The sequence below is a fragment of the Meleagris gallopavo genome, chromosome 1 (assembly GCF_905368555.1).
Source record: "Meleagris gallopavo chromosome 1, MGAL_WU_HG_1.1, whole genome shotgun sequence".
NCBI lineage: Eukaryota > Metazoa > Chordata > Aves > Galliformes > Phasianidae > Meleagris > Meleagris gallopavo.
Window position 1 is genome coordinate 6080169 of NC_139404.1, and position 21125 is coordinate 6101293.

At 39.9% G+C, this 21125-nt stretch overlaps 1 protein-coding gene across 16 annotated transcripts in view; it reads left to right on the top strand.

Moving 5' to 3' along the window:
* Window positions 1-21125, top strand: part of CELF2 (CUGBP Elav-like family member 2) — a 370306-nt gene that overhangs the window by 338939 nt on the left and 10242 nt on the right. For 12 of the 16 annotated variants that reach the window (XM_085215689.1, XM_085215679.1, XM_010720047.4 and 9 more), the window contains 3 exons: window positions 10584-10703; window positions 16681-16878; window positions 20225-20368. In XM_085215689.1, coding sequence (XP_085071815.1) covers window positions 10584-10703; window positions 16681-16878; window positions 20225-20368 — 462 coding nt within the window. Of the gene's footprint in view, window positions 1-10583; window positions 10716-16680; window positions 16879-20224; window positions 20369-21125 lie in introns of all 16 variants that reach the window. The other 4 variants (XM_010719703.4, XM_010719519.4, XM_010719765.4 and 1 more) reach the window with 2 other exon arrangements.

A 21125-nucleotide genomic window follows, 5' to 3' on the forward strand; every position in this document is an offset into this window, starting at 1 on the left:
TTTTCCTGAAGCAGGATAGATGTGGAATACAATGGGAATTGGAGTTTGTGAATGTTATTTTACTTTATCTGAAAAGATACAGTTAATGGAATTTGTAGCCCCTGATTTATTTTATGCATTGGCCAAACACAAGCATCTTCAACAACTGAATGGGTTTGAAACTAATAAATTTAGCCCTTGACTGCCTTACTAATGGCCTTTGCAGTTTGTGAAGTGAAAACGTGTCTTCACCAAATAATGCATTTCAACAAAACAGAAGCATCAGTGTGGAACTGGCCCAAGACATTAATTTACTTTTTACTCTCTTCCATCTTTATAATTTCAAAGGAAAATGTACCCTTTAACACAACAGCGTAGATTCAAATAAGTATGCTCAGCAATCCTGAAAGTACTCCTGAAGAGTATGGAGTCTAACTGAAGTCTCTACTTTGCTTCTTCTGTCTTTGCAAAGAATTTGAATGAATTAGTTCACCTTTCTGTTTGGGTTGGTTTTGCTTCTTTTTTCTTGTATGTGAGCATGCATGCACAGAACATTGTGAAATATAAAGGTGTTCTCAGAAAGTCACCTTCAGCAAAAAGGATCACTATCGGGAAAGACTTCTTCCTCTTCATTGTTCCTGCTTAGACTCACTTGCACATGCGTGCCAGAGACACGCAGATGCGATTGAGTGCTGAGAGGCTGCTGTTCTCCCTTCCTCCATTACTCAGTAGTATTTTTCTTTTCCTGTATCCTGAGAAGTCATAGATAATTTTTCATAGGGATTGTTCACCTCTGAGTAATGAAGAAATAGAGGGACATTGACTTACTCAGGAAAGGTTGTGATATCAGTATAAGTCTCTCTGTGTTGTCATTCTCATTCCTGCCAACTCTTTCTTCCTCTCTTGCTTTTCTGGTTCTCTGTCCCTGGAGTGCATCTGTCACTTTTATTTTATTCTTTCCAAGCACAAGCAGAGCACTTACACTTCCTAGAATCTTCCTTTTTGACACGTTAGACAGCACTTCCAGGTAGCAGAAAATGATCAAGTTTCTACTCATCCCTCCATGCCATGGGCAGTGTGTTTGTCAGAGAACTTCATGGAGAATTAACCTCCCAGACAGGAAAATCCACATTTCCTTTGCCAAAAATTGCCCTGAGAAGCAGAACGGGTGCATGATGGCACTGTGTTAGTGACTGGCAGGCCACCAGTTTGTATGAGGATGGATACTCAGATTGGTTGGAGATCACCATAAAGGGCAGACAATTTAATGCCAATCACAATACACTAGTTAGATTAGAATACTGATGAGCCTTTTTGAAAGGCCAACTGCATCTTCTTTCAGCAAAAATATTAAAATGCCCCTTTTTCTCCTTTTCCCCCCCTCGTTCTCCACAAGAATAAATTAAAACTTGGAGGTGTGGTTATTATCACAGAATAATTAGACCCCATGGGATTAGAGACACTCAATGTTTGTTAATGCCCCTGGGTTGTGATTATCTAATAATGATGATGCCTCTGTCATCGCTTAATTATTCTTCCTCTTTAAAATGTTCCTTGTGCAGTCAGAGCCCTTGGAGTGTGTTCATTTCAGACAGAAACGCAACTGCAAATTCCTGAGAGCAGTGTCACATGGGCAGTGTGACTGACTTCCCAATTCTCCCCCACACCCATGTTTATAATGCTCATTTCACATGCTCCATCATCCCTATACTTCAATTGCTTAGCTTTTCCGTTGGAGGCATTTAAGTCTCACCTAGGAGTGAACTTTATGGCTTCTATCTTCTTAAACCAGCCAGTTATTGTTAGATAACTGTGTTAGATATGTGAAGAGTGGACTGACCTTAAACACCTAGGATCAGCTCTGGCCAGAATCCTGCATAACATCAGATTGGTGGTGTTGATTCACTGCTACACAAGGAACTCCTACAGCTGAGTCCCCTTTTTGTTTGTTTAAAAGAACACCACAACCAAAATAAGATGCTGTAGATCAGAACAAAGTTGGAAGCTTTGCATAGACTTTGTTGAACACAACTAAACTGTGACTAGTATCCTTGGACTTTCACTCAAGCCCGCAGGTGTTCATCTTGTTTAGATAAAGTTTGTATGACATCATTGCAGACATCATTGTTTTTTGCAACTGAAGCTTAGAAAGGGAAAAGAAAACAGAGCCGTAATCTGATTATCATTAAATCCAGTGTTGTCTGTTAGCTTTATTATCCCTCTTGTACTAACAAAGAGACAAAGAATATTCTGCTTACCCAAGTGATTTTGAGTAGTAAACAGAAGATTTTAAATTCAACTTGCTAAAATTAGAGATGTTTTTCTTAAGGTTAATATTTCTTTTCCATTTGTCCCCAGCTCTTATCATTTACGTCTTCTGTGTTACTGACTGGGGAGATGTTAGAAATAGAATAATTTTCATTTTCTTTTCTTAGTGCATGTATTCTCTTCTCATAATTTTTTAAAATCCATTCTTTGCATCTTGTTACTACAATGTTATTTTCTGTTGCATATTGCTAAATCAAAAGGAAACTAAAATGAATCTAAAATCCATAGGAATCATGCAAGGTCATGACCTCCCCTTGTTAGATGTAGATCTAGCCCTGGAAAGTTTACGTAAGAAATAGTTGAGGCAGACCAGGATCATAAATACAGCAAAGAGTTAAGTGGCATGTTCAGTCTCACTCTCTATGCCTGTAAACAGACCTATAAACAGAAGCCAGATCTTGTGTTCCATTTTCTCCCAACCCATATTCATTTTTCATCTTTCTTTTATTCTGCTTCATTGTTGCTTGACTTTTTCTGCTTTTCTGTAATACTGTTCTTTTTTTAGGATCATAGGATATTGGAAGTCCTTGAGAAGGTCTGTTGTCCAACCCCAACTCAAAACAGGGTCAAGAGTGAGGTCAGATAAAGTTACTGAGAGCTTGATTTACTCAGGACTTGAAAACTTGCAACTGCACAGACTGATCAGTCTGGGTAATCTGTTCCAATGCATGACAAGCTTCACTTAGAAAAGGTTTTTCCTTATATCCAGACTGAACCTCTTTTATTTCAATTTCCCTTTCTTCCTCCTGCCATACACTGCATTGAACAGCCAATCTCCAGATTCCTGCATGTCACAGGTGCAGAGGTGCTGTTGCTATGTCCCCCTGAAGCCATCTCTTCAGCATGAACAAGCGCACCTCTACTGGCATCTCTCTACAGGATGAGTCCTCTAGTCCTTGACCACCTTAGCGGTCTCTCTCTGAGCTCCATCCAGTTGATCAACATTTTTCTTGCAGTGAGGAGCACAAAACTAGATGTAGCACTTAGATAAGATCTAACAAGTGCTGACTGAAGGAGAAGAATCAGCTGGATCTCCTGTCTCTGCTCCTTTCCATTTAGCCCAGGACACTGTTGGATTTCTTACCTCCCAGAGCACACTGCTGGCTTGTGGTCACCTGCAATCAGAACTATTAGGCTGTTTACAGCAGAGCTCCTCCCAGCCCATGCATCCTATGTTTGTGTCATTGAAACACATTGCTCCTCCCCAGGTGCAGGAATTTGAATTTGTACTTTCATAAGGTACATGTTGGCCAACTCTGCTTCTCTGGGCCCCCTTGAATGTCCGCCTTTTAGTCAGGAGCTGATTAAGGCAGATCCATTTTATCTAATCCTTGGAGCCATTGGGCTCAGGAAGGCATGAGAGAATTAGAAATGCAGCCTAATTCACACCAAGAAAGAGGATTCTAGATTCAGAAAAATGCCAATATAAATTTGACAGGAGACTCTCCCAAAAGAAAGCATGTGTTCTCTGCAACTTCTCATGCTTAGAGTCACAGAGATGCTTAACCTTACATTTTTCAGTAGTATTGATCCCTGCAAGCTGCTGTATCATCTTTACTGGAGCAAAATACTTGCTGAATTATTTTAACTCTCCATTAAGTAAAACAAGGACAAAGTTATCTTTCAGAGCTGAGTGGTGTGCTTTGCTTTTTAACATATGCACATCCTCTACAAGTGACTAAGCGGGATGTGAACAGAAAACAGATTTGTAGGTAACTGATAGCAAAGTAAATGTTGGGCTTCCTGCTGTGCTGTGCATTAGGGAGTGACAAGCAGTTGTGGAGTGTAACTGAGAGCTGCATAAAGGAAAGCTGTCAATAGGACTGACATGGTTGTTGTTGTGGATCACTATTTGGGAAATGCTTATGTAGTTAAGCCAGTTTTGGAGCTGCCCTGAAGCCTAGAAAGCAGCACCAGAAAGCTAATTCTGCTCCAGAAGTATTGGCTCTTCTCTTCTCATGGGTGGAGTGGATGAAGGTCTACAGTAGTCCTCCATATAGGCAAAGAGAGGAAGCCAACCTTCTTTTTTTTTTTTGCTTCCCTGCCCACAGGAGGGAGTTGGAACTAGATGATCTTTCTGATCCTTTCCAGCCCAAGCCATTGTATGATTCTGTTGTTTTCTTTGCCTATTCTCTCTTTGCTGCCCTGAAACCAAAACGGTGTTTCTAGAAAGAAACCTTAAAATCTTGGAAATGTCTCTTCTGATATTTTTGATACCTTAGTACCAAACTGGCAGCGTGTATGTGTATTATTTTCAGACAGTATTCTGGAAGACAAGAAAGGAAATAGGATGAGGCAAAGAGGAATGGAGAGAGTGCACAGCCTAGTGGATATCACCACCCAGAAAATAGTGCCAAGTTAGCAAACATCATATGGAGTGTCCTAGAAGCCCTTTTATTTGTGGAATATGGCTTTCTGTATCTCTCAGATATTTATCAAGTAAAATAAAGACTAGGGTCTAACACACATGTGAAACCATCTCTTTGCTAAATCATGGTATTACATGTGTAATTTAAATAGATTCTTCTATTCAGAGCAGCAGTGAGAGGACACATTTCTATAGTATTCTCTTTCATCAAGTGCCCAGACAGCTTTCCTGTCTCCAGGATTTTATATGTTGGCTCAGAAATATAGATGAGAAGATGAGGGATTTGCCCAACTCTCTACTGCAAGTACTGTGTGAACTGTGCACTACAGATGAACACAGGTCTCTGTTTTTTTACTTTAGTATACTTAGAAACCCTGCCAAGAGCATTCCTTGGTCTTAAGAACAGGAAATAAATAGGCATGATAGAAACATACCTGCACTTCGAAGGTGTAGCCTTCTATTAAACAAGCCAGCAAGTGGGAAGCAGCAGAATCAGCCCCGCCTTCCAACAACAAAACAAAACAAAACAAAACAAAACAAAAAGCAACCATAGTGAATACTTTATCCAAGGTAGCACAGGAAGTCTGAGGTAGAAACAGAGAAGCATCAGCAGCATCTAGTAGTTTTGCTCATTGTTCATGCTCTCATGTGAGGCTATCCTACCTGTACTGTGACACTGCATAAGTCTCTGCTGTCTAGTTGTGTTTTACAGAAAAATGCACTTTGGTTCACGATTCCCTAGCTCAAGATTTGTTGGAGGTGATCACATTCTGCATTTTCAAAGAATGGCACCAGTTCTGCACACTGAACAAAAGCAGACCCCTTGCTTATAGATCAGGAAGGGCAGGATACAACCCCCTTCATGTGACTCATCTGTAAGGCCTGTGTCTACCTCTGTCTGTCTGTGTTTATGGTCTGTGTTCAGCATCTCAATCAGTTTCCGTACAGGAGTATGTCCAGAGCACAGTTCAGCTCATCCTGACACACAAATCCAAAGGCAGCACACTGAAGTTAGATGTCTCTTTATCTGAGAGATGGTCCAAAAGAACAGTTTTGGCTAGACTAGCTTAAACTGTGAGACTGCCAAAAGTGGAGAAATTAATCCCGTCCACAGTGTGCAATGCAAAGCCAAAAAAATATTTCCACATCATTGACTTTGCTAGATGCTGTTATCCTGAATCTAGTTTTCCAGCTGATGCGAATCCAGATGTAAATCATCGTGACTCTATAGATTTAAGTTTGCCAACAGAATGGCCAGAAGTTTATGTATTAGTACTGCCTGTTTCTCTAGATTGGCATAGTTTTTTAGGAATTGTGTTGAAATGCTACTTAAATAGGAAGAGAAATGCCTCATTGCTCACTTAAACTTTTTGTATAAGAATATCTGATTTAAAAGTGTTGCTATAATCTGTTACAGGCAGAAATTAAAATGTTGAGAATAGATGAAAATACCAGATATATCCAGCCTTAAAAACCTCCACAAAAACAACAGTGGTAATTAAATAACTTACCATGTACAACATTCAGTCCAAATCAAAACATGTTCACTCTATCAAAGAGAGCTCTGTTAAATAATATGTTAATCAAAGGCCAAGTTTCTTTATTTATAATGAAGCTCATCAAAAAATTTCATTTAAGAGGAGATCAAATTGCTGAGGTTGGAAGGGATTTGGGAGTGTCATGAGAGAGAACTGCAGTATGCTCTTTTCTAGTTCTCAACTTCTTATTAATATTATTTATAATATTTGGAAGTGTCTGGCTATTTACTAAGCTGAAGTTGAGTAGTCTGGAAGAAAAGAGAGGCAGATAGTTAAGAGGCTGACTCAGAAATATGGGAATAGGAGGATCAGTGAAGAAGTGACTTTAGTCTCTAATAGTTAAATATACATTTTGAATCTTATCTTTCATGATTGAAGATTCTAAAATGTTCCGTAAAGTCTCTGGATGGGTCCTAGATGGAGGAGGCAACAGCTGCCCAGCACATAGCATATCTTCAGGAAACAAAGCAGACTTTTCTACAGGTCACTGGACAGTTCTTTATTCTTGCAAGTCTTCTCTGACCTCTTTCCAAAGCTGTGATATCTTCACATATTAATGGATTATTAAGGTTAGTTGGAGTTAAGGTGAGCATCTGGCCTGAACTCTTGCAACAGCAGCCAAAGGATTCAACCCCATAACTTCTCCACTAGGGCCAGACAGTGCTGCTCTCATTGAGCAACAGTCTCTTTGAGAAAGCTGTCAGCTTATTCCAGTGACTGATGTTGGAGAGGAAAAAGCAGACAAAATCTTATCTGTTATGTTCTGATGTTTATCCAAGGCTTAAAATTGTTAGGGAGGGGTAGGTGCAGCAGATAAAAAGCAACTCTGTTCTTCTCTGCCTTTTGTATATGCAGCTATTGTATAATCATCAGGCTGAATCTCTCCCCCTGACTTCAGTATCAGCTAATTCACTTAACGCAGCCCTAGGTACATCACCCTGCCATATGTAGGTCTAAGGAACAACTATAAAATTGCCAGTATAAAGAGAAAAATAATATACCAAATGTTGGAAAACAGAGGGTCTCCAGAAGCCTAAGACATAGAAATTGGACTTGATGATCCTTGTGGGTCCCTTCCAACTCAGGGTATTCTATGATTTGCACTTTTTTGTGTGTTTTGATTTTCCTCACTGTTGCACTTAATAGTGGTGCATCAGTAGCACAAAGAGGGTGATTCCTGGCAGCATTACAGCTCCGTACATCAAGCTGCCTGTGTAGCTAGAGAGATACCTATTCTTAATTAAGCACCACTGTGAAGTGATTCGATTCAGATCAGCCATGTGGTGGTGTTGAGGATGGAGAGAGCTGTGAAATGTTTTCCTTTAATTTACATGGTGCCAGGAGAGCCTGGTAAAAATGAATTTATAAATTCTGTAGGTATCCAATCTGTGTTTGTCATGTAGAAAACTAAAAGCCATAAATATAGAATAATGCTGTTCCAGCAGTGCATCATACTTCCTTTGCCATTACTCTGAGCAAGTTCTGGGAGCCCAGGAGCTTTGCTGACATGAGAGAAATATACAGGTTCCCCCAGAAATAGTGCAATCATCTACCGTTACCACAAGGCATGTAATTTTTCTTTTTTTTCCCCTTTGGTTCAGTAGACATTAAAACTTTTAGTTGAAAGTAAGTAGAAAAGGGCAAAAGACCAGAAAGGCATAGTCCTCGTCTTCAGATGATTTTCAACATATTCTGGGAGTTCATAAGGTAAAAACTTTCAGCTGGCCTAAGCCTCCACATGTCTCTTGTAAGACTTTCAAAGTCTTGAAGACTTTGTTTCATCTCCCTATAAGTTTTTTGAGGACAAAGAATACCATTACTTCAACTATTGATTTTGCAGCATTTTGTGACAGATTTTCAGCTCTCTCTAAGTCTTGGTCCCATTCATAATAATGTCTTAGCTCATCATTGTCTTCATTTCATATGCATAGGATGCAGTAAAAGAGGAGAAGGTGTGTAGTCTCCCAGGATATCTCATCCAACAAGTTGCTGGATCGCTTACAAGTGCCCTAATGGAGCTCCTTTTATTTCTGTTCAGCCCATGTTCAATAAGATAATGGAAACCACACAATTTGTTCAGTTTCTTATTCCTCAAAAAAATAATAGGCCAAAGAGGAAAAAAAAACATTGTACCAGTGGATCTGTGAGACAGATAGCTGCTAAGCAGAAGAAATAGCCACAACAACAAAATGCTGATTTCTGAGGTTCTTCAATGCTCCAGCTAGTATTTTACATTGATTATGTGCCAAGTCATTATTTAGGCAAGCTAGACAATCTGCATTGCAACTTCAAATGGGAGAGTTGCTGAGACACCTGCTCTGTGTTTGTCTGATGGAATAGAGAAACTTGGAAAGAATGAAAGAAAAAAAGAAATGTTGGCCCCAGATATTGGCCATCCTCAAGACACATGTATGAGCAGTGAGCCTGATAAGAACCACCACGATGAGCTCTGGGCTACACAAGAGGATTTAATCAGATTTTTCTGCCTTCTCCAACAGATGTGTTGACAATCCATAAGCGTATGGCTCTCACTCACAGGAGTTATTTGCCCCCAAGAGCTTTAATGTAATTTTAGGCAAACAATTTCCTAGCCCCCATTTCTCTCATTTCTTAAATATATGTGTTTCATCAAGAGAAAAGAGTAATATAATCCTCTGAAAGAGAAATGGATGGAATTCAGCCCAGTCATAACCAGTCAGATCCTTCAGATTTAAGTGCTTCATTTAAATGATCTGATAATGAACATGAACAGAAACACAGAGCTGTGTTGGTCATAGGGAATTCACTGACATTCATCCACTTTGATTTTTTCTCTCTTCTCTGCTGGTGTTCGCATTATCCAACAAAAGAGTTTTCTCACTTGTTTCTTGGATTAAGGTTTTTTTTAATCAAAGACATTATTGGTTTATTGCTTTGCAGAAAGTGATTCATCAACCAGTCTGCTTCCATCTGCAACATATAAAATTATTCAAGAGAACATTGCAGATGTAGTGAAAGTAGGGACAAGGAATGCTCCAAAGTCAGGCTTGTCTTTGGTGGGTCTTGGGGTTGTAAAGATGAATTCTTTGTAGTTTAGGCCCTTGAAGTTTACCTACAGAGTTTGAAAATTTAGCCTCAGCTTCTTTTTCCTTCCTGGATGCTGCAAACTGTAGGTACTCCACTTTCTTGGGGGTTCACTGAGTATTCTGATGTGTTCAGCAATCCAAAAGAGCATCAAGATAGAAGTGATCTTAACCATTTCCCAGCTACTTAATGGTAGGAGCAAAAAAACATGGTGTAGACATGATGTGTATGCAGTAGATCACCAACAAAACACTGACTTTGAATGTTCATTTTTCAGAACAGAGTGCAATTTTTAAAGAAAAAGAAAGTCTTTGTGATTGGTGAACTAACATGGGGCTCTAGAGACAAGCTAAAAAACTAATTACTTCCTCAGCTTTTGTGTGATTTACCTGATACAACTTCATATATCTGTAAGTTAATTTTTTAATTCATGCAAGCTATTCAAGGCCCTTCTACAGGTGAAGGACACTTTTCTAATTCATATCACCTATCCTAAATGATAGAAATTTCTACTGTGCCTTATTTCCTGAGATAAGAGATTGAGTCTCTTTCTCTGCCTAAGCATATGATTTAGATGGATTTATCTCTCTCCCACCTTCAGAATTGTCTCAACATCATAACAGCAGAGACCTTTTATCTATCTGAGCCTCAGCTTTCCCTCTGGCAGAGCATTGGTAGAAGCATACAGTATTATCTGTGGCGTACATGTACATGACTAGTTGCAAACATAGACCAGACTAAAAGCCTGCAATAAGTAGTTACTTTTTGTGTATGTCCCATAATTCTTGGTTTTTGTAAACTTCCGGCATTCAAATAGTGTTCATACAATGTCCTGCAGCCATAACTGGAGAGTAGTGTCTCACAGAAGATTTTAAATTTTACTTGAAGGGTCTGCAACAAAAATCTGTTGTATGACAAAATTGCTGCAAGGAATTCTATTTTTTCATTGATGGTGTTTAAAAAGTAGCAATATCTCAGCTGGTTAGCTGATCACCCTGGGATGCTACCCTGGCTGACAAACTTTTGAAAAAGTGACCGTACTCAATCTTACTGTTACTGTTTGCAAATAGCACAGTGCTAGATTTTATGATCCAGACTTTGCAGTTCAAGGCTCATCAACACTTTCCGTGAACAGTCATAACAGTAACATTTTGAACAAAGTTGGTCTATCGGTCTGATATTTTTTCTTTCTTTATTGCAAGTAGCCTTGTTGTTCCATTTAACATTATTGTAAGTTGTTTTGTGATCAACTAACCTAACCAAAATATGGCTTTAATTTTGCCTTCTTTATTTTTTTTTTCTTTTAGTGGCTGCATCAACTGCTAATTCCACAGCTGGTGCAGCCATGAATTCTTTGACTTCTTTGGGTACTCTCCAAGGACTGGCTGGAGCCACCGTTGGACTGAATAATATTAATGCACTAGCAGGTACCGTAAACAGTGAGTATTTATTGCTGTGGTGGACAGCCTTTCCCAATAATCTTGCCACAAAAACTGCCAATTGTAAAGTGATTATACAATTATTTTTAATCTATATGCACAAGTAGTCAAGCTGGTCTAGTTCCATTCATGTTACATACGCAGTTTGGAGTCTTTAAGTTTCACATAATTTGCTCTGCAAAGTGAAGTCTTTTGGGTCCCTGCAAAAAGATTCCTTTTCTTGCAAGCAAATGGAAGGTAAAAGAAATGTTACCAGGGAATCTGGTTATCTAGGTCATAGGAAAGGCTCCTTCATTTTGAGAGTCTGAAAAGATACCACATCGGTGCACAAAACCTCATTCAGAAATGTCATGCTAAGAGAGGCACACTTGCCACAGAGGTAGTTCTTTTATAAAGTTGGTAGTACTTATCAAATTGATGTGAGAACAGAATACTTGTTTTTAAAATGAAGGCAACTTTTTGGCATTTAATTGGCAAGTGTAAGAAAACAGTGCCGTTAGTCAGCTGTAGTACCAGAACATGAGTATGTACCCTATGGCATCTTAAACCCTGACATACAAGCTAAGTAGACTGTGGTAGCTGTTAGAACATCTTTGTTCTTAGCCTCGGTCAAGTTTTTCCCAAAAGAATTTTTTTATTGTATCTGTTATGAGGACTTCACCTTTGCCTGAAATGGAAGAAATTGGTTCAACTGCATTTCCCCGTCCCCTTTTTTAGTTGCTGTTGTTCCTTGCATTTCCTTAGCAATGCAAGGAATCTACTTAGTCATTGACGGTCCATGACCCATCATAATGTGCCCCCAGGAATGGATGTCCTCCTCAGTATCACTTGCTCACTCTGATGCTCTGCATGATGTCCTTTTTGTTACTGTTATTTGGCTGCTCACCCAGTCCTTTTGTTCTGTGATCTCTGGTTGTCATTGTTGGGAGCTGGGAAGGAAGGGGGCTAATGGCTGTCCATGTAGCAATGATGAGTGATTGCATGGGGCCTTGTGTAAAACAGATCTTGCTTCTGGCAAGGACATGCATATTTCACACAAACAACCTTATAGCAAAGATGACTTCAGAACAATTGGAGGAAAGTACGTATATTAGGTCCCAAAATGCCAATGTTAGCTTTTTTTCTTATTCTAACTTACTATTCAAATAAGCCACTGACAATGGCATGCATGAAAAGCTAACTTATCTCCTCTTATGAGCTCTCTTAATAAGAGAATTACACTGTCATAAGTAAGAAAACATTAAATGTCCTTTCCCTGATAAACAGTCATTGTGCTTTATATAATTTTCAAGAGGTCACAATATCAAGAGCAGCATATAGCATCCCACTGCTTCCCTCCCACAAATACTAAGAAGCTAGGCACACTGGAGCACTCCAAGATATCATTCCCTTCATCAGCAGTGAGCAGGAATGAATCACCTATGAGCTGTTCTCTTCACATGGAAATCCTTCTGTTGTGCTCCTTTTAGCATTTATTGCAAGGCTGCAAGCTAAGAGTTCACATTTTCTCAACAAGAATTTTCAGGTGTTGTGTGTGCGAATTTACCTGCATGTGCCATTTGAAGTATTAATGATGTATTCACAACCTGGTACTAAATTCTAGCTTGTTAGAAGCCACCATTGCTTCCATAGACAAATAACAATGGTTTCAGTCCCAAATCTTCATGGATTGCAAGATGTGTACGTGCCTAGAATATTTCTATGTTTATAGCACTTGTATGTAAAAAACTGTATATGTGGATATGTCTGTCTATGTATATACATAAATATATTAATCTGTGAGAGAGATACAAAGAGGAGAAACTGTTTCCTCATATGCTGTGTTGTGGCATGTGTTCCTTTCAGGAGAACACAGGTTATCAGTTTCAGTTGCTTGCACACTGATGATAGCAAAGCACTGTCCCAATGCTAACAATCTCCTCTGTCTATTTTAATGACCAATAAGCCAGTGCTTTTCGTAGTGACCATTTCTGATCCAGTTGTTCACATTCTGTCTTCAGGAAACCCAAAGTTCATTGGGTCTGATGTTTCACAATATGCTGTGGTCAAGAGCAAAACATTGTTTTGTCATGAAGGTTCCTGAAATAATAATGCAGAAAAGTTGGAATTCAATGATATGCTTTCGTGGTTTTGGTTGGAGAATTAATGAGAATGACCAAAGCACCAGTCGAGCTGAGCATAAACCCAGAAAGAATCAGAAGGTTGCATTGATCTTGCACGTTTGTTTACACAGATGTTTCGAAGGAGATGTTCTTCTGTTGAAAGCATGTCCATGTGTGTAAGATTCACTGGGAGAACGTCTTCTAGGCTAAGCTCACAAGAAGACTCAGTCTGCTTTCTGGCTCCTGGCTGGGTCTGGGGAAATCCGGCTGAGCTCTGGAAACTGGTAGTGCTCACATTGTAGAGAGAAGCATTGTAGAAACATATCTGAGGTCATAAAACTAAAAGTGAAATATGATGAGTCAGATGTCTCCAAGGATCAGCAACAGTTGTGCATACATGGGTTGCTCCAAAAGTAATGCCTCCTATCTATTTCCTTGGGAACTACAGCAGAAACAGAAAGCACAATCACACTGTTTGATAGATGAAATTCTCAGGTACACAGCACAATTTTTCAACAGTCACAACCATAACCAATTCATGCAGATGAACTGATCAAGACACTCTTCATTCTGTAGTGTGACAGTTGTGCTTGGCCTTCTAGACCATGGCTTGTCTTTAATGTTACTGTCACCACTGCTGAACTACATCATCCACTGCTTTACTGTGCTCACATCCACTGTTTGATCTCCATAAACATTCAGCAAGTCAATGAATGTCAGTAAATGCCATTTTTTTCTGCACAGAGGCATTCAGTTCCACACCTTTGCTTCATACACGCTTCTGTGTCAGACACCAGACTGCCCCTCTGCTGCCATCTGTCACATAGCAACAAAATGTAATGGAATACTGGTGGGAAGGTTTAACTTCTACTGCAGAACCACCAACATCTGCCTCTGAAGTCATGGGGCAACATAATAAAATAGGAGACATTATGTTCGGAGCAGCCCTTGTACATTTAGGGATTCACCCAATCATCTTTTTTTCTGCTTGAAACATCTAAAAATGACACATTAGGCTGTCTTCTTTGAGGAAAGTAAATTTAAGTAATCAAGAAAGAAGACCATAGATTCAGCATGTTGGACATCTATGACAAAATATTTGTATGTGAACCCAGGGCAGTTAGCCTTTCTATCCCTGTATTTACATCTGTAAATTGGAGGGAAAATTGTGACAGATTTGAAGGTGCTTGGAAGGCACTTTGAGAGATCTTTGGACTCGCCAAGTATTATCATTTCTGTGTTATGTAGCTCAGAAAAGTAGAATGCTGTGGATGAGAGACTCAAAGTGATTATTTCACAGAAGCGAGGAAAAGACTAGAGTTTAATATCAGTCTGAGGTGCATTAGCAGATACAATAGAGAGATGGCAGAAATGTGTAACTGCAGCTGGACCTTGCAGATTTCGTAACGTGTGAAAAGGGAGAAGAGAAAAAATATCAGAGACTTTTCTGCAGAGCAGCTTTGCTCAGGAGGGAAGCATATTTAGACTGTGGTTGCGGTAGAAGTGCCCTTCCCAGAAGCAGTGTGCTGAGCAGGAGCTATCTGCTGGCTGATCTGAAATCATTTGGTGGGTAGCGGCTATTGATTCTGGGTGAAAGAGGGGGGAGGATGCTGCCTACAGCAACACAAAGCATGTTTGTCTAATAGGCTGATGACTCACACAAGATAACGTGTTATCCTAATGCTTCCGCTATTATCAAGTTATTTCAACACTGTAATAAAGGGAGAGATACAAGTTTTGTTTTTGGGGGGTTTTTTTGTTTTTTTTTATCAATCAGTGCTGTGTGTACACATGCAAGCAATGACACAAATTAAGTATAGAATCATCGGAGTACGTTAAAGTCAGGCTCAGAATCAAATTATTGCTTCATCACCGTTATTAGTTTGAATCTTCATTTTCAAAATAGCCTGTCTTTTAGATATAAGGTGCTTCTTAAACTACATTGGTTTGCAGGTTTTGTTTTACATTTGGAACCATTATACAAGGAATAGCTGGCCCTGCCTTGGCAGAGATTTTTGTTCATAGATGCAGCCAGTATCTCCTATCAGGATACAGCAGTGCTCTGAAGTGGAGTGGAGGGGAAAGAGAAATCTTCAAAGTGCAAGACATTTTATTAAGCAAAGCTAAGAATATCACATCTCTGTCAAGTGTTTAGTCACGCAAATTATAGTAATATCAAATGGTATAATTTATGCAGTACAGTTCTCTTAATTGGCACAGACTCTGGTGGAGCCAGAAAGGTGCCACTTGAGCAATTGTCCTGATTATCAGAGACTCGTAGGAATACACTTTCTGAATCTACATGAGAGATGGAAGAAAAACTAGTAGGTCAGCATCTTTATCCTCCTCTGTCAATTCAGGATAATTCCCTCCAGTATTCTTTCTATCTCCAAATTACTCATGTGATAAGGTTTATATCACTTTCCTTGAAGAAGATTGTTTCCTAATGTAATAGATTCAATTGTTCATTCACTGTTAAGTGTCCTCTGCTTAATTTCCTTACTTTTCTCCCATTTACATAGAAGCCCTTTATTGCTGCTCTGAAGATAAGCCCTCTTGTTTTTTTTCAATATTCCTATCTTTTGGGTCCCAATAGAACTCCACCAGTTACCTCCACCCGTCATTTTGCCAACAGAAACTGGACACAGTCAATGACTAAGAAACTATCAGTGGTGGTTCCAGGTGCCCCATTTTTCTGGTGACTATTTTAATGTGCCTTGAGGGGCCTGATTAAGCCCTAATAAGTTGTTTGTGAGCTGTTTGCCTAAAAAATGGAGAGCACAGAGTAGTAACCACACACAAGAAGTGGCCTCTCAGACCTGCTGAGCACTTACTCTCTATGTGACAGTAGTCAGAATGTGGGCAATGAGCAGGTTTCTGAATCTTGCTACCCATTTGACTGCCAAAGGGGAAAATTCATTTTTTCTGGAATTTCTGAAAAAAATCAATGTTAATTTTGTTAATTTTGTTGTGGCTCATCTCAGAGCCATGAGGATTCACAGAAGTAATGAAAAGAGGCTGTAGTCCAGGAGTTCTTTCGCAGACAGTGCTGTTCGAATGGATGAGGGATGCCATTTTATGCATAGCTATCAATCCAGTCTAAAATTTCCTCCTTGGCAGTCATCCCAGTCAAATTAACCTGTTATTTATCAGGATGTGAAATTGTGTTGAAGAAAAAAAATTAGGCGGCTCTGCTTCTGGTGAGGAGTAAAGAAACACATTGCTAGAACCAAACACTTTTGTTTCTTTGTAAAAGATTCTTGGTTTGGGTGAAGCGCTTGCAGTCACTACAGTGGCACTGTTGTTCATCCATTTTGCACTTACAAGAGTAGCTGTGAGGGGAAGATGGAAATGCAAAGCATCACCATTTATCTTCTGACCAGAAATCCAAGAGAGAAAGCCTGGAGCTGTGTGGGTGGTTGTTTCAAAACACTGTGAATCAGGGTTCTCTGGTAACTCTGTATGAGCAAAGCATCCCTGTTGATAAAGACCGGTCCAGAGAGTGGGTCAGAATGCTTTTTCCCAAGTGGCCAGCTCACGAAGATGGAGGTTGAATGGGTCCTGCTCTTGGACACCCCAAGAAGCATAAGGGTTGAGGTTGATGGGCAGAGAGGGCTTGGGGGGCGCAGAGCTGTAGTACTTGCCAGTAGCAGACTGCATGTAAGTCCGTTTGGCTGTGCAACCATTGTGCTGAAGTGATCCTGATGCCAAAGTCGTGTTTCTTTGTTTTCAGTCCCATTTGGTGCCACGCCGAGCTGCATGCACTGCCGTCTTTGTCAGTGTCAATATAATACCAACAACTTTCGGAAAGCACTAATGAACAAGTGCAATTTCTTTTCTCTATTGTTGGGTTTTTTGTAAAGTTGCTCAAATGCTCTCAGGTATGGCGGCCCTGAACGGAGGACTCGGCGCAACAGGCTTGACGAATGGTACGGCCGGCACAATGGACGCGCTCACCCAGGCCTACTCAGGAATCCAGCAGTATGCTGCCGCTGCGCTGCCCACCTTGTACAGCCAGAGCTTGTTGCAGCAGCAAAGCGCCGCGGGCAGCCAGAAGGAAGGTAAGCATCTGCCCATTTTAGGGTAAGCCATGCTCAACCAAGCATGCGGTATTTCCTGGAAGACCCATAAGACCAACAGTATCCCAGGCTGCATCAACAGAGGATGCAGGGAGGCCAGCAGGGAGAGGGAGAGGAATGGCCCCCTTTACTCTGCCCTCATGAGGCCTCATCTGGACTGATGGGGCCCCAAACACAAAAAGGACAGAGCTGTTGGAATGAGTCCAGACGAGGCCATGAGGATGCTCAGAGGACTGGAGCATTTCTCCTTTGAAGACAAACTGAGGAAGCTGGGCTAGTTCACACTGGAGAAAAGAAGGCTCAATAGAGACCTCATTGTGGCCTTCAGGAGGGAGACCAGTTTTTTACACAATCTGACAGTGTTAGGACAATTGATAATAATAATAGGTAATTGAGAGTGGTGAGGTGCTTGAACAGGCTGAGCAGACAGGCTGCTCCCATCCCTGGAGGTGCTCAAGGCCAGGTTGGATGGGGTCCTGGGCAGTCTGAGCTGGTGGGAGGCAACCAGCCCATGGCAGGGGGTTGGAACAAGATGATCTTTAAGGTCCCTTCCAACCTAAGCCAGTCTATCTTTCTGTGGTTCTATGATTCTAAGACAATCTGGCATTCCCACAGCCATTCCTTGGGTTTATTTCTTTACAGTGGCTCAACGAAAGATCTCAGATAGCGTTGTCTTTGAAGATTACATTTTCTCCTGCCCTGATTAGTGTTTTTTTCCTTTTTTTCAGTCTCTATTGTAGTTCTCTTTTCTTTTTTACCATCTCTCCTTCCAGCCATGCCTTACTGACAGTTCTGCACTAAAAGCTCTGCTGCGTAAAAAGGCATCAGTAGCAAAATTCATCCCTTTACAGGTGACCCTCACTTACACTCTGCACTGGTTTCCATTTTTCATAAATGGATTTAATCTGATTAGGTTTAAGTTTTCTGAGTCAGATCTGACTTTGCTCTGAGTGGTTCTTTGTTTAATTCTGGGTTTTGCAGGGATGCAACTTAAGGGAGTGATTGCCCCTCTCCCCGCACCAGTAGAGCAAAACAAACCTCAGGAGTTTGCTGCTAAGAATAAATGAATACTAATTACTAAATGTTTAGTAACATGAGGTTACCCTTTTCCCCTCTTTCATTCTCCTGTACTCAGGCATTTTGGGGTTTTGTTTCTGTTTTCATTGCTTTCCCTTCTCTCATCCAAAATTCCAGCTAATTCTAGAAGGACAGGAAAATATTGCATGCTTTCTAAGATTGTATCTGTGTTCCCACTACTGCTCTTGCCAGAGATAAGCTTTGGAAATAAACCCACTGTAATATCCTCAAGAGAAAGATTTTTATCCTCATTTAATATTGTATCTTGCACTGTTATGGGATGTGGTGTTTCCTAGGAAGATAAATTCGGCATTCCCACAGCTGGTTGTTATATGAAGACACTGTGGAGTTAAAATGAATATTTTCTCTAAATTTGTTGTTTCATTTACTGCTAAAAGCTTGGATTGTAGTAAATGGAAGCTTTTTGTTGGTTTATTTTTTTCTTTTTTCCAAAATTTGTTGTGTTCTGTGCTCTTGTCCTTCATCTCACTCACATTGGTCTGTGACAATGGACTGTTTGACACCAGATATTGTTTATGTGGTGTCATTCTAAGATACTCACTGAAGGACAGTTTGATTTTCTTCTGTTTGTTTTTGTCAGTATATGAGCTATTAAGTGTAGGCTTGTTTTTTCTTTTTGAATTGACAGTGTCTTTTTAAAAACAGCCTGTTTTGTTATGCCTTGTTTCTGTAGGTAATGAGTTAAGTTAAAGTGAATAAATTCCATCTTTACTGACAACTCTGTTTTACTTCTTACCATGATTTCTCATGGCGTGGTGAAGAGTGGTCAAGGATAACAAAATACCAAAGCAAAATATGGTATCGGTACTCAGTGCTGAAGCACAGTGAACTTCCTCATGCACACGCTGTAAACCATTGTTGAACAACTTTTGCTTGCTGAACAAGCTTTGCTTGCTATTTAAAAAATAGTAATATTTCAAAATAATATTGTAAAAACAAAAAAAGGTTTTTTTGAAATTATAATTTATTTTATGTCAAAAGAAATAAGGTGCAGGTGAAATTCTTTTTCCCTGTTTTGTCCCAGCACCAACAACAAAAATTTTTTTTCTTTTTAAAAAACATGTTTTATAAGCCATTTAAATCTTGTGTTGGGCAAACACTGCAGCCTTTTACTTCAGGCTGACAGAGGGCAGCAGCCTGGTTCTTCTGTTGTGAGAGGTTGGTCTTCAGTGACTGCTGCTGAAGGTACTCCGTGAATGCAGCGTGTGCGTCTAACTCCAATCTTGAAACCACAGACATCCCATAATATACAAACTTAGGTTCCATTAAGCAAGGGAATATTTAAGTGAGTTACTTTATACATGTTTTTATCAGACTTGTTTGTTCTCTTGTGCTCCCAGTGTCTGTGTGGGTGGGCCACGTGTCTGGTTGCATCATAGGTCACATTAATGGCTCATTCCCAGTGTATGACTATAAAAGAAAAGCTGAGCTGAGAATAAATGAAAAATAACACTATTATTGCAAGGGGGCATGCTTAAACCAATAGCACTGATAATATATATCTCAGACATAGGCTACAAGAAAAATATTCAAAAGCACCTTTCCTGTACCCTTCTTTTCAAACTCAATTTGTATAAAGCCACTTTAATCTCAACCCAGCAACTTCAGTTTGAACTTATTAAAAATAATTATTTTACAGAGTTTCTTCCAGGAGATAGAGCTTTCTCAGGAGTATTTGTATTTTAAAAAAGGGCAAACTCTTTAGTTCTTAGCATCTTTCTCTCTCTGACTTCCACGATTTCCAAGTCAAAACGTTTGCTTTGTCTTACCCTTTCTGTTCCCATCGCCACCAACTTCCTGCCCTTTTAGTTTAAATCTGCGAGGCTCCAATCTGAGTTCAGCTGGTTGTGTTTCCCTAAATTCCTGCAATGGAAGGCAGCAGGGGGCTCTTTGTGCAGATCCTGGAGTATTGTGAGAGAGTAATACATTGTGTACCTGCTTTCCTAACCCTAATTTTACTGAAAGACACTTGAGTAAATTGAAGAAAGAGCCTGCAGTTTAACTTCTTTTGTAGTAGAGGTATCAAGTGAACACTTTGCAAGATAGGATGCTCTAAAGAGCTCCATTTCAGCTCTATTCCTTTGATGATCCACTTACTTTTCTTCCTTCGGAGTTGCAAAGTGAAATGCTTTCTGACCATCACCTTCAGTAAGTACTATGGAAAAACAGATTAAACGTAGCACTTGTAATAGCCATTTTCATACTTTTTTATTTGTTTGTTTTTCTAAAGGTCCAGAAGGGGCAAACCTCTTTATTTACCACCTCCCCCAGGAATTTGGAGACCAGGACATTCTGCAGATGTTCATGCCTTTTGGAAATGTTATCTCTGCTAAAGTCTTCATTGACAAACAGACCAATCTGAGCAAGTGCTTTGGTATGTCAAATTTAATAAATTAAATAGTGAGAACCACATGCACTGCATTGAAAAGGAGTCAAGAAAGAAAATTAACAGCAATGTGAGAAATGTCATACTGGAATCTCATTCCCAAAATAATGGACTCTTAATCCTCAAGTGAGTGGAAGGATGCACAGGCAAACTAGTTCTAACTAAAAATTGGATGTGAAAAAACAATAATAATCTTCCAGTCTGACATCTCGCATAAATGTGTCAAGTACATGAAACTAATTACACCCTATGTGGGGGAATGTCATTTAGTATACTATTAAGCTGCCTTATTATGGATAACTAATTATTCTCTATTGTATAGCTGAGCCACTTAAGAATGCTCTATGTTTAACCCATTACTTCTACATTACAGGAATTTCTTTCTTCTGAATTAAGTACAAGATTGTGCAATTAGTGCTTGAATGGCTTGCACATGTAATTCAGGACAGGACTTTACAGACAGTTGGTGTCTAGATATGCAGCTATAACTGCTTTGGGCAGGTGCCAATGCATTAGGTAGGGCAGCATATCCCCTTACCTTAGGGCAGGGTTGAAGGCTGCACCGACTGATCAGTGTCAGGTTTCCTAGGGAATGCTCTGAGCTAGCAGAAAGCTAGATTGCAAAGGAGGAAAAGACGATGTGTGTGTTGTTACAAAACAAATTCTAGGGTTACTCAGGTGGGCTGATGTTCTTTGAATGACATAGGTGCACCAGTTTAGTGACTTGATAGAGTGGAAAACAGAA